We start from the raw sequence: 13,032 nt of genomic DNA, 5'->3' as shown, positions 1-13,032 counted from the left end.
CAGGACGATGGAGAAGTTTCCTCTCCTGTACAGATCAGAGAACGTGACCACTCGACCTCTGAAGTTCTGGTGCTGGACTCTAGAAACTGGGGGTGCCGTTGACGAGGGTTAACAGGACTTTTTTCTGCTTGTCCCACCAGAGCAAGGAAACATCCTCTGGGATAGAGTTCCTCCCATTGTAGATGCAGGGCAACAGGACATCTTCTCCAATTAAACCCTTGATGTTAATCTGGCAGCTCACTGTGAGACAACACAATTAATTAATTGTATGATACAGTTCAACTGAGAGGTAGGAATAATGTCTGACTGACCTGTTGATACGCTGAAGGCAAAGATCCAGATCAGTGCAGCACTGTGGACAAACAGGATCATAAATCAAATGTGAGATTAGACTGGTCAGGAGAGATTCAGTCCTACAGATCATGTTTCAGTTTGTGGGCCTCAAATCTGCAGTCTTCCCAGCTTCTAAAAACTCCCCTAACAACACTGAGCGACTGTGTCAGGTCCAGAATGGATGAGTCTGTGGTTGTGGCTGATGAATTTCCAACATCGGGCTGGAATTTAAAAATTAGGAACAGTGAACAGGCCTGTGGAAAATGAAATGTGGTGCCTCAGGCAGCTCACAACAGCCCAGTATAAGTCTATTTTTTGGCCTCATGAGACGACGCCTACTTGAGATCTTCACTGGTACAAAAATTTGTGCTTGAACCCAAAAAGACTTTGTCTCTCTAACTTCACCTTTACCTTTTGAAATTAAATCTCTCAGCATCTTTATGCATTAAATTCCCTTCACTCTTTCTGTTTTTTTTTTTTTTTTTTTTTTAAAGAAAAAGGTGTTTCTCCTTCACCTTTCCTTCAACAGACCATGTGGCCATGTATCATAATTTATCATAATTCTTGTGAATTAGGAGTGAAGGAGTGAAATTGTCTTTTTAATATTTTTAAGTAGAATAAAGGTCTGAAAGTGTGTTTTAAAGAGTCTGCACAGTCTTCCTGTTTAACAAGGAAACTGTTACAAGTGGTTTTGATTAGAGGTCCAGATGTGGGAAAAAAAGCAATGTGAAATCGTCCTTCAGATGAAATCAAACCTTGACAAACAGATCCCTGGTTAATCTGGTCCTGGTTTGATGAGTGTCAACAGGGTTTTGTTGGTCAAAACGCAAAAACACATCAAAACACTTTCTCTTTCACTTTTAAAATAACAGCGTTAAGGTTTTAACAGGATGTCTGCCACACTTTCTGAGCGGTGGCATGGTCCAGAAACAGAATCAGCCGCTCAGTGTTTGAGTGGATTAACTGAAGACTCAGAGATGAACTTTATATAAATATTAATAGATATATTTTCTGTCTGTTTGCAGGTTGCTCTGCTCTGAATCTGACAAAGACAAGATTATTGTAATAAAGAAATAAACATACCAGAGAGTCAACGTCCAGCTCACCAGCCTCCCTCTGAAGGTCCACCATCTCTTCCTTCACCCCTCCCACCCTCCCGGAAGAAAGTGTGTAACTAAACTTGGTGACTGATAAGTGAGACTGACAGCTGCAGTTTCAAGGTATTTCACTCCATTTCAGAGGAAAACGCTGAAGCAGTTAGTTCCACATTACAGAAAATCGCATTTAGATCAGACTGAGATAGAGACTGCTAAAAGTACTCAAAAGGAGTATTAACTGTGGCAGCAGTACTTACAGTATCATGGTAGTAGCAGCAGTAGTTCTGCAGACAAAAAGTATCACAGGTAGTAGGAGTAGTAAAAGAAGTAGTTGGAGAACAGCTCCAGATACAGCATGTGTACGTGTTGTAGTAATAAGTAACAGGAGGTAACAACTGTAGTAAATAACAGTAGTTATAGTAGTAGCAGTAGTACTATTGGTGGTAGTAACTGTAAGAGCAGTAGCAAGTGTTTGTATTAATTAGGAGTAGTAGTAGTAACTGTGATAGTATTATTTAAGTAGTAGTACAAGTAAAAGGTAGTATTGTGACAGGTATACTAGAAGTAGTAGTAACAACAAAAGGAGTAACCAATCCTGCTGGTACTACTACTACTGCAACTAGAAATAGTAGCACTGTGAGTAACAGCAGCAGTGGTTACAGTAGTACAGGTAACACTCGTAACAGTACTACAGTTTAGATGTGTCAGGAGAAGTAACAGAAGTAGCAGAAGAAGTACTTGTATTAACAACAGTACAAGTAGCAGAGATGGAACTTTAATTTCAATAGTTACAGTTACAGAAGTAGTCGTGGTAGTGCTATCAGCAAAAGTATCATTGCAGTTAAAGTGTTAGTTGAAGTAGTGGAAGTAATAACAAGTTATCTGACCAACTTTAACAAGTTACAGCAGTAATAGTAGCATCAGTATGAGTTAATAGTACTGATGAAAACAACTGTAGTGCTGATACCAAGAGTACTACAGTTGTAGTAGTAGTAGTATTAGTGTCAGTTGGAGTTATACCTGCCAGTAACAGTTACAGTAGGAGTGACAGTAGTACTCACTCTAACAGCAGCAGACCTGTTACTGCAGAAAAACTCAAACATCAAATATTTGTGGAGTTTTAACTCCAGTTTTTATTTCAGAAGAAAACAAACTTCAGTCATGTCTTTGAAACATAAATACAAGGTAGTAAAGTAGGAAAAATACAGAGTATTTAAAGTACAATGTAATATGTCGTGGGTCACATGACTGCCGGCTGTGATGACCTCGTTACAGCACAGGTAGCATTGATTCATCGTCCCTCCGCTTAACTAATCAATATATTGATCCCTGATCACCCTGAGAATAAAGCCAGTAATCAGTGCTTGACTTTATCCAGCGTCAGATGGTTTGATAATGAAAATAATTTGTGATTACTTCAGTCAGCTGAAATGTCTTTGTTAGTACCTTTATATAAGCTAAGCTGGTTTTTAGTATAGTTAGTTGTTTCACTACATCTCCAGGACTCATCTTTCTGCTAAAACCTCACAGAGACCACTTCAGTCAAACAAAGATCCAGATAGGCTGGTCAGAGGAAAATACCTCACATCGCTGCAGAACTCGGGTTGAAATGTTTGGTAAATATAAAACATTCTGCAGCTGAAATATGAGCAGAAAGCTTCGATATGTTTCAGCCAGAAACAACAGAACCCAGAGGAAAACTGGGTGAACGTGAGATCTAAGGATTCATTCTTCATTTGTTTCTTCATGTTTCAGTTGGGTTTGCGTTTGGGTTTGGTTTTTAAAGGTGATATTTGTACATTTTTGCTATTGCTACATAGCCAACATTAGCATTAGCAGTGGTTTTAAAGAAACATCGCAAATTTTGTATCAAACTTCAGTCCTTTACTCACCAAGCGCTGGAAAGCAACGCCACTGTTCACTCTCGTACTTTCTTCTATTTGAGTTAGTATGCTAACCAGCTAGCCTTGGTCCATCCCATCTCGTAATAAAACTATAGTGTGTCTGTAGTAGTGTAGTTAGTCTGCTCACTCCAACATGAGAGGATGAAGAAGTAGCGCTGACCAGATTACGTGTTCTAACCTCTTGTAAACACAACGATGGCTGAAGCTCTTGGAATGGCAGATAATGCTAACATTAGCTATGTAGCAATAGCAAAAACATCATTCAATTTTACTTCATGTTTCATAAAATAAAATAAATAAATAAAATTTATCTTATCCCGCCTGTAACTTTTACATGTCAACATCACAACAAAACCGAACATGTCATCCTTCAGTAGAAGTGTAGCTTTTTTGGCTAATAATATAAATAATAGTGTAACATATCCTTCAGGTGACAAGCTGTAACATATTTAAGAAAAGCCTGAGATGAGTTCTGCTCCAAAAGCCATCATTTGAAAAGAACTTGCAGGAGGAATAAATGTAATTATTGATAACAGCACCCCCAGTGGCCAGTCATGGTCATGTTGTCCCTGATTTTACTAAGATTACATCTTAAAAGAGGAGTTGAGGGTGCCCTCATTAGGCCAATCAGAGGGATTGTTGCAACTGGGTGAACCCAATATACTGGACGTGGAGTGTATTTAAGAACGCGCATCATCAATATTTAGACTTTTTGCCACAGCGAAAATTGGTTAAACTCCCACTGTGGCCATTTTTAGTAACAACAGAGAGAGGTGTTCTCAACATCTTTCTACTGTCTGACGTATCCCTGAAAATGAAGCAGTTAAAGGTATGTATAACTTTAAAACTATAAATCAGCAGGATATTTTAGGTTACCAGTGTGGAAACTAAAGGATAACTCTGGTATTTTTTTTTTTTACCTGGGCCTGATTTTTCCATGTTTCTGGGTGTAAATGATCGGAATCGATGCAGAACTAAGGAATAACGGCACCTGTCCACATCAAAGTCCGTCCACTAACGTGCTTGTTACTGTGTGGTACTTTTACTTCAGTAAAGTATCTGATTACTTCTTCCACCACTGAAAGTCACACAGTAACACAGACACACTAACAGATGGAGGCAGTGATATTCCAGCAGCTCCTGGTTAAATCCCTGTTTTTCTCTATGGAGTCTGGTAGTGATATATAGAGATGTTTCTGGTTAAACTAAAAGGATCTGACTCTTTAATAAACAGCTCTGCCTCTGTAGGAATCCATGTCAGACACTGAGAAGAACAATCGGAGTCTGTCAGTGACAAAAACAAGCACTTTAGTGGACGGACTTTGATGTGGACAGGTGCCGTTCTTCCTTAGTTCTGCATCGATTCCGATCATTTACAGCCAGAAACATGGGGGAAAAAAGAGTTATCCTTCAGCATCTGTAAGCATCTTTTACAGATCAGCAGCTGACAAGACAACATCAACATCTGCACTATGAACAAGGAGGTGTGAGAGAAAACAAACAACAACAACATGATTCATTTCTTAGTGCTTTCTATTGTCTACTTGTTTTTTTGTTGATTGTTTTGTTTTTTTTTCCATTTTTCAAACTTTTTTAATTCTATCTCTAATTCTATCCCTACTCTACTCTAATTTTATTCAGGTTTTATTGCCAAGCATTTTGAAATGTTATAGGATTTACAGGTTATAGGAATATTAAATAAAATGTACCGACACAAACAGCAGCAGTAACAGCAGGAACTGATCTTTGAGTTGAACTAAATAAGAAACGAGCTGTTCGACCCTCAGATGAAATGTGTTCTACTCTGGATTTCTACTTCAACAACCTTCTGATTGACTTTGTTTTTTAAAGAGTTGTGACTTTAAATCTGTTTCTTATCTGAAATTAAAGTGAATTTTTTATCCCTTTAGATGTTTTAGAGCAGAACTCTTCCCTTCTTATTTTAAGAGCTGCTACATTTTATGTTTTGCTCTCAAATAAAGCTTGATAATGTCTGACTTTCAGCTTCTGTCTTTTTAAAGCCAGAACAAAAAGACAGGAGCAGAGAGCAGAGGCAGGACGGAGGAGCTCAGTGTCACTGCACCGTCACCAACTCTCGGTCCTGGAGAAGGCGTCGGTTTAACACCTGCAACACAAACAACAAAAACCTGCTTCAGCTTCTAATTTTACACAAGTTCAGACTCTACAGTCCCCGGTGCGTTCAAAGACTCTGTGACATCTGTTAGTTTGAAACTCAGAGGAAAGGTTTGATTTAATCTGGCAAAGGAGCTGCATGACCAGCTACAGCAACCACACAACTACAATTCACAGTTATCACAACATATAAAGTCACATTAGCCACATTTATAGGAAACACACCAGGTTAAACTGATCTGTTATGTTGCTCAGTGTCACAGTTTGACCAGTGTCATGTTTCTGAGCTGCACATCATCAGATTATTCTCTCTTTTAATCTGTGGAGAAGCTGCATCTTCTCTGCAGATATTATGAATTCATTATTACAGCTGTTGAACATTGATTTGAACTTAATCTAATTGACTTTTCATCCACTAGTTGCAGGTTTACTGCTGTTACAGCAGACAGGACATTCAACACAATGTTCTAATAATAAAACCAACTTCAAATGAAGAACATATTAAAATAAATACATTAATGAAGCAAACATTCTCTGATTTCAGCCTCTAAAATTGAAGCATTTGTTGTAATAAGTTGTAACAAGTGAAAACATTTAGAGATGAAAAACAATCTTTGGTTGCAGCCCAAAATAAAACTGTTGATGCTGCTGTTGAACATAATCAAAAGCAGACTGAGGAGATTAATGGATTGAGATCAGATGTTTGTTGAGCAGCAACAATCTTTTGAACTCTGGTCAGATCTTTTCAGAATAAAAGCTTGAAAAAAGAGTTGCTGCAAAGAAAGGAAGTTTCTCATGCTTTTATTTTGTAGGCAAAATCACTAAAGAGGAAAATGTTGCTGCCAGTGTCTAAAAATAATGGAGCTCTATTAAAACCAGATGATATAAAGTTTAATAAACAAGAGTTTACTATCCTCATTCTAAACTTTAGACCCAGAAGTCAACATGGACTCGATGCCCGACTGATTTAAAGTAGAGACTGACGATGTGTTCAAGGTCTCTGTTTGTGTGTGGTCTTGTTCACATAGCTGTGGATGGTGAAAGCTTAATGCCTCCAGCGGCTGTGACAGTCTCAGGTCCAGGACCAGGACCAGGACTGAGCAGCAGAGGGCAGCGTCATGCCACAGAGACGAGCGAACGTGAAGAGAGTCACACTCTGCTGAGAGGAGTCGTCACATATGAAACCATCAGATCAGAGACGACTCCGCCGCCGAGGGGGAAACACTGCAGAGCACTTCACCGAGTGTGAAACAGGAGGAGGATCATGGGACACCACTGAGAGCCAGATCAGGGACTACACAGATCCTGAGGTAAGATTATTTTCTCCTGATCAAACACTGGAGCTAAATATTCAACCCTGACTAACAGCAGTAAAACTCAGAGTGAGTGGACCCTGCTGCTGGAATAACAACGATGGTTACACAAAGACCTCGTCAGTCACAGTTCAGCTCTTACTGACTCTTTACTCACTGTTCCACATCTGTTGTGGTTGGAACAACTAACCATTAAAAACCACGACGACCATGTTAATTAGTTCTGAGAGAAACTACATCTCACCAGTTCCTCTTTGAGCTCAGGGCTCAAATCTCTCCACACCACTTCCCCTTGAGCATGATGGGAAATAACCTGAGGTCAGAGAAATGCAGGAGAACTGGGAGAAACTGCTCTTTTTTAATACTAACTTGGACTAGAGTTCAATAAGGTTTCCTGTCCAGCACAGGAAGGAATGAAGTCGAGAAAGTCGAACCATTACAATGAGATGGGACAGCTGCAGTTTCCTGTCCTGACCTTGGACTTTTATACGTTTGTTAAGAGAAAATGATTTTTTCAGAGGGAGAAGGATCCCTGTACGAGTCTGATCGAGAAACTCTGTTGTGCCCACGTGCGCACGGATCTGCCGCCATGCATCCTGCTGCAAGGAATCCTGGGACGTCACTCTGCCCTCTCCTTCCGTAAAGGAAGGTCCAGCGTCTCCTCTGCTACAGGAGGTAAGACATGGCTGACACTCTGATACTTCAGGGTCAGTCTGAGATGAAAGGACCATTGGACTGTAGAGTGAACGTTTGCTCCAGGTTTCAAATATTTTCATGACATACACGTCTCCAGCTCTGCTCGGCTTCAGTTTACTCTCACCGTCTGCAGCACAGATACTCTGCCCCTCATCACACTCACGTCTGTAGTTTTGCTTCAGGACGTGAAAAAAAAACGTGTTGAGTTGCCACATTCTGCAGAAAGTTGCATCTCGTCTGAACCACTTCCTGAGAACAGCAGCTTCTCCTCTGAGGTCAGTGTCCTGCTCTGGCTTCCTGCCACTGTTTTAAGGAGAGAAGTCTAGATTGTTTACTACAGTTTGCAGATGAGCTGCTGATGTGCCGCTCATTTCCTGAGATGAAACCTTTTGGTGTAAAATCGGTGCCGGTATTATCATGAACGATACGATGTGGCAGCATTTTTCAGCTTGAATTTCCTTTTTGAAGAAAAACAAGTCATTGCCATTGTTTTCATCTGCTCAGGTTTAAACAGAGCAGCTGGTTAAAGTCAGTGAAACACTGCATCATACAGATGTTTCTGAGGACGTGGAGAGCGGCTGTGATTCCTGAAGATCCAGACGTCTGACGACTACAATCCTTTATCTGGTTTAAGATCAGAGTGAGGACGTCAGAAAAAGAGACACTGACTTGAAACAGAGAGAAAGCAGTCGACTGAAAATGTTTTCATGTCCGCGACGCTGATAGAAAACCCTGAGCTTTAAACAAACAAACTCAGCTGTTTGTATTCACAATCTGAGCTCCAACAGTTTGATGAAGACCAAGATAAAATGATGGATTTTATTTATTAAACTCGTCCTAGATGGATTATTCTCTCTCTTTTAATCAGTTAACTTCTTCTTCTATGATCAGTTTAATGTGAAGCTGCACACTGACACTGCAGCTCGTGTTAGAACATATAAGAGGTGTACAAACCTGCGACGGTCAGTTGGACTCTCCGCTGGAAGTCCACCTTAGGGACATGGCACTCGTAGGTGCCGCTGTCTGACTGTCGGGCCTGCTCCAGGACGACAGTGAAGTTTCCCGCCTTGTACTCATCAGGGAAACTCCTCACTCGACCTTTGAACACCTGGTCCTGTGTTGTCAAGTCCTGGACTCTGTTGTTGATGTCCAGCACGATCTTGTCGTCTTTGTCTCTCCAGTGGACGTTGAATTGGTCAGGTAGAGGGCCTTCTCTGTAGATGCAGGGCAGCAGGACGCTGTCACTGATAAAACCCTCGACTTTCACCTGGCAGCTCACTGTGAGACAGAAAACACTGTTCATTAATATTCACTCCTCTACACACCTCTAATTCCAATGTGCCTGTGCTAACATGCACCTGTGCAAATGCCAAATAAAGTCTAATCCTGTCTCATGCTCGCTATCACTACCAGACTCCATAGAGAAAAACAGGGATTTAACCAGGAGCTGCTGGAATACCACTGCCTCCATCTGTTAGTGTGTCTGTGTTACTGTGTGACTTTCAGTGGAGGAAGAAGTAATCAGATACTTTACTGAAGTAAAAGTACCACACAGTAACACAGACACACTAACAGATGGAGGCAGTGGTATTCCAGCAGAGATGATTCTGGATCTGACTCTTTAATAAAAAGCTCTGTCTCTGTAGGAATCCTCTCATAATGTTGTCAGACACTGATGATAACAATCTGAGAAATAAAACCAGTATCAGTAGATAATCAATAATAAAGGACTAACAACAGAACTGATTTTTAGAGACTCAAACGTGTGCTCCTGTTTTATGAATCCACTGTGAAACGTTTCTTCCTTCCTCTGTTACAGATCTAAAGCTGAGTCACCTCAATCTATTCCCTCAATGGAAAATATAAATTCAACCTGCACACACCACTTCCCTCAAAAGAGGCGTTCAGGAGTACATTCTTATGTGATGATGGAGCAAAGTGGCACGTCCCAGGTCTCACATCAACCATGCAGAGTTACTGTGTGGCTAAATTTATTGACACATCATCCATCAGAGCTGCAGGAGGAGGAACGTTTAATGACGATGAGTAACCAGGCTTTGTGTTGGACGTGGAGGAGGACATGTGCACAAACTGATCCACATAATTGCAGCTTTACAGATGATTCACAAAGACATTTCATCCATTTCTCTTGGCACTAATTATTAAAAACAACCTAGATTTTTGAACCTGGGTCTCATTTCCCACATTTAGTTCAGTGTTGAGCAACACCAGAGAACCAAACAACCAACAGCCGCTGCTGTAATCCAGCTGTTCAGTGACAGCTGTAAGAGATACAGCTTTTTATTTAAGAGCCACATCATTTGGTTTCAGGAGAAACTGTTCACTGATCCATACCAGACTCCATTGACAAAAACAGGGATTTAACCAGGAGCTGCTGGAATACCACTGCCTCCATCTGTTAGCGTGTCTGTGTTACTGTGTGGTACTTTTACTTCAGTAAAGTATCTGATTACTTCTTCCACCACTGAAAGTCACACAGTAACACAGACACACTAACAGATGGAGGCAGTGGTATTCCAGCAGCTCCTGGTTAAATCCCTGTTTTTCTCTATGGAGTCTGGTAGTGATATATAGAGATGTTTCTGGTTAAACTAAAAGAATCTGACTCTTTAATAAAAAAACACTCCAATCATTTTTGTCCCTGTCAATCATTTACACCCAGAGACACATGAAAATCAGACCCAGGTTCACCTGACCTGACCTCTGTCTTTACCTGAACGCCCACCTACATGTTTACATCTCCCTGCACCTTATCGACGTTGCGGCCTTTGTGTGCAGATGAGAACAGGAGCAGCTGCAGATAAACAAACTCAATCACAGAGGCTAAATAAAGGAATGTACTAACTCTGCTCTGCTTTGTCTCCCTTTGATGTGAATGAATTTAGTGTGCAGTGTGAAGACAAACAGCACTGTGTCCTCTGAGAGGAGGAACCGAGAGAGAAAAGAGAAGCCACAAAAACAAGAAGGAAGAGGAAGGTCTGTGTTCAGACGATGCCCTCCACTCGTCTTTAAGGCGACGCCTGAGACCGAACTCTTGACTGAAGCGAAGGACCGAAGCTTTCACCTTAGAGAGGAGGTGTGACCCTGACCACAGGTATGACACAGGCTTTTATAAGGTGTGACTGCATGATTAAATAAGAGTTCACTCTCAGTGATTGTGGGCACTGATAGCACAGTTAACACAGAGTAAACTGAACATGTTCTCAAACCATTCAAGGAGATTTAAGTTTGTTTGCAAAGAGATTCAGTTTTACAGATGTTATAATGTTTCCAGGTGATTTAAGGATATTTCAGGTGATTCAGTGACTTTTTTCAGATGTTCCAATGAAATTTAAGGATAATTCAGGGAGTTTTGTGGATGTTTCTGATGATTCAAAGAGATTCAAGGATACTCCAGGTAGTTTTAAAAGTGTTTAAGTTGAGATGAAAACCCATCTACTCACCAGTCCACCTTTACTCACCAGTCCACCTTTACTCACCAGTCCACCTTTACAGCCTCGTTGTGTTTCTACTCACGCTCTTTCAAACTCTCACTAACTTTCTAAGAAGAAAGGCTTTTGTAGAAGAGCTCAGAGCTAAATGAAATGACCAGTTGGAAGCTTAGTGGTGGAGACGTTGACGTCATGTGACCGTGGTGTAGTTGGTTTATAGCCTAACATTAGCTTCTTACTTCAAACATCAGAACAGTGGTGTTCATCTGTGAAGATGATCTGATCAACTAAACCTGAAGGATCAGAAACTTTGGTTAGTCACAGTTTGTTTTCTGTGGAGGCTGATGCCAATGTCAGCCTGTGTGTTTCAACACAAGCCAAGAGGCAGATTAACTTTCAGCTCTGGTTATGCTCTTGGAGGAATTTGTATGAAAATGCGTCACTGCAGCGACAGCTGCTGGAGCATGGTAATGGTTTTAAAAGACTCCTCTGTTTAACCTCTGTTCCATGACGCCTGACTCAGACCAGCTGAGGCTGTGAAACATTTATATCTAAAGCCACTCACCTGTACTGATGCCATAAATGACGATCCAGATCAATCTGCAGAAAGAGACAGGACAGTGAATGATCGAAAGCATCTGAACCAGGATCAAAACTGTGCAGGTTCAGCTTCTGCTTTTCTTTCTCTTCTGTAAAATTAAACTGGATTTATTTGGGCTCATGATGGAAATTTTTACCAACAGATTAATCGATAATCACATCCTCTCTGAACTGTGATCCATAAACACCAATTTAAAAAAGAAAAATCACTCATTTTAATAATTGTGGTTAAAAACAGGAAATCACAAAGAGGAGAATCTGTTTCAGATCCTCAGGTTTAATTCACATGCTGCTGGTTCTGTGATTGTCTTTGACCGCCTGACTTACACTGATCCCACAGAGCTTCTGCAAAATCTCTGTTAAAACAGGAAACGAAAGTAAAAGAAAAGCAAAAATCAACTGAACAACAACAACATGTACAGACAGGTTTGATTCCTAATCTCTGTGCTGTGAGTCAGATTAGGAAACAGGTATTTCTGCAGACACACCTGCAGCTGCACAGTGACTGATGCATTCATGTGTTCGTCACTGTTCGGCTGCAGCAGGTTCACAAAGGTTGACAGGTGAATTTTTTCACCTGAACTCTACAACAACACACATTTACCTGTAGATGATTTAACCTCTGAATAAACATCTACAGCCAAGAAACACAACATGTAACCTGTGACTGGTTCAATATTTGACACAAGGTCAACACAACACTGACCTCAGTCAGTCCTTCATATTTACAGAAAGTAAAGGTACATTACACACATTAACACAGACAGGATAAACCGCTGGGAGAAAAACACCAGTGATTGACTGATTAATGAAACGTCCACAGCCTCAGAAACAACTTTTATCCCAGTAAAACTACTCTGTATTCAAAGTATTAGCATCAAAATGTACTTGAAGTATCACAGTACAAGTACACATGAAGCAGTAGTGAGTGTGTATTTTAGCTGTGGCACAGACAGAGTTAATAAAAGCTTCACTCACAGTAGTTTTTATCCATAAAATGAGCAAAACCTGTTTAAAAAACCTGTTATTGAAGCTAAGCTGAAGCTAATTAGCTCGACATAAACTGATCCCAGGCCACTGGTGTTAGCCCGAGGGAGCTGGTTAGCTAAACATTCATCTCCTTAGTAAGGGCTTTAGTTATAAAAGACAAACTTTATGTTTTAAAGTGTTTTAGTTTGTTGGATGACGTGTGATTTCCGGGAAAGCACCCTGCTAGTTAGCCAAAATTAGCTTACAACAACTCTACGTCACTCAGTTATCTTCGGCTCACGTGATGATTTTAGGACGTTTTATCACCAACTGACCTCCCGAAGTGTCTCATCTTTGTTCTTTACACCTCTCAGACGTGTTTTAACGTTGTTTTTAAATCGAGTTAAAAGTCATCTCCCACTTTCGCTTCCTCTTCTTCTGGAGTTTCCGGTTGAGACGCGCACTGCTGCCACCTGCTGGCGACCACTGCAGTCCGCAGGGATGAATTCAGGGTCCGTCTCCACGACCTCTGGCT

At 40.7% G+C, this 13,032-nt stretch overlaps 1 protein-coding gene and 1 long non-coding RNA gene across 2 annotated transcripts; both read right to left on the bottom strand.

Moving 5' to 3' along the window:
* Positions 1–95: 95 nt before the first annotated feature.
* On the bottom strand, positions 96–1,431 carry LOC108874702 (uncharacterized). The gene is made up of 3 exons (XR_001959755.2): positions 1,417–1,431; positions 312–352; positions 96–240 (listed from the first exon to the last, which is right to left on the bottom strand). It is a non-coding gene; the product is annotated as an uncharacterized LOC108874702 (long non-coding RNA).
* Positions 1,432–2,537: 1,106 nt separating this feature from the next.
* On the bottom strand, positions 2,538–13,001 carry LOC127140946 (CXADR-like membrane protein). Its single transcript, XM_051068992.1, has 4 exons — positions 12,833–13,001; positions 11,494–11,528; positions 8,431–8,754; positions 2,538–5,459 (listed from the first exon to the last, which is right to left on the bottom strand). Exons 1-4 carry the CDS (start codon positions 12,847–12,849, stop codon positions 5,350–5,352), a joined length of 486 nt encoding a protein of 161 aa, XP_050924949.1. The 5' UTR covers positions 12,850–13,001; the 3' UTR covers positions 2,538–5,349.
* Between the last annotated feature and the right edge of the window lie 31 nt (positions 13,002–13,032).

Source organism: Lates calcarifer, unplaced genomic scaffold (genome assembly GCF_001640805.2).
Source record: "Lates calcarifer isolate ASB-BC8 unplaced genomic scaffold, TLL_Latcal_v3 _unitig_54_quiver_1573, whole genome shotgun sequence".
NCBI lineage: Eukaryota > Metazoa > Chordata > Actinopteri > Centropomidae > Lates > Lates calcarifer.
Note: the sequence above shows the minus strand (reverse complement) of the source record. Positions and strands in the feature narration are given on the sequence as shown.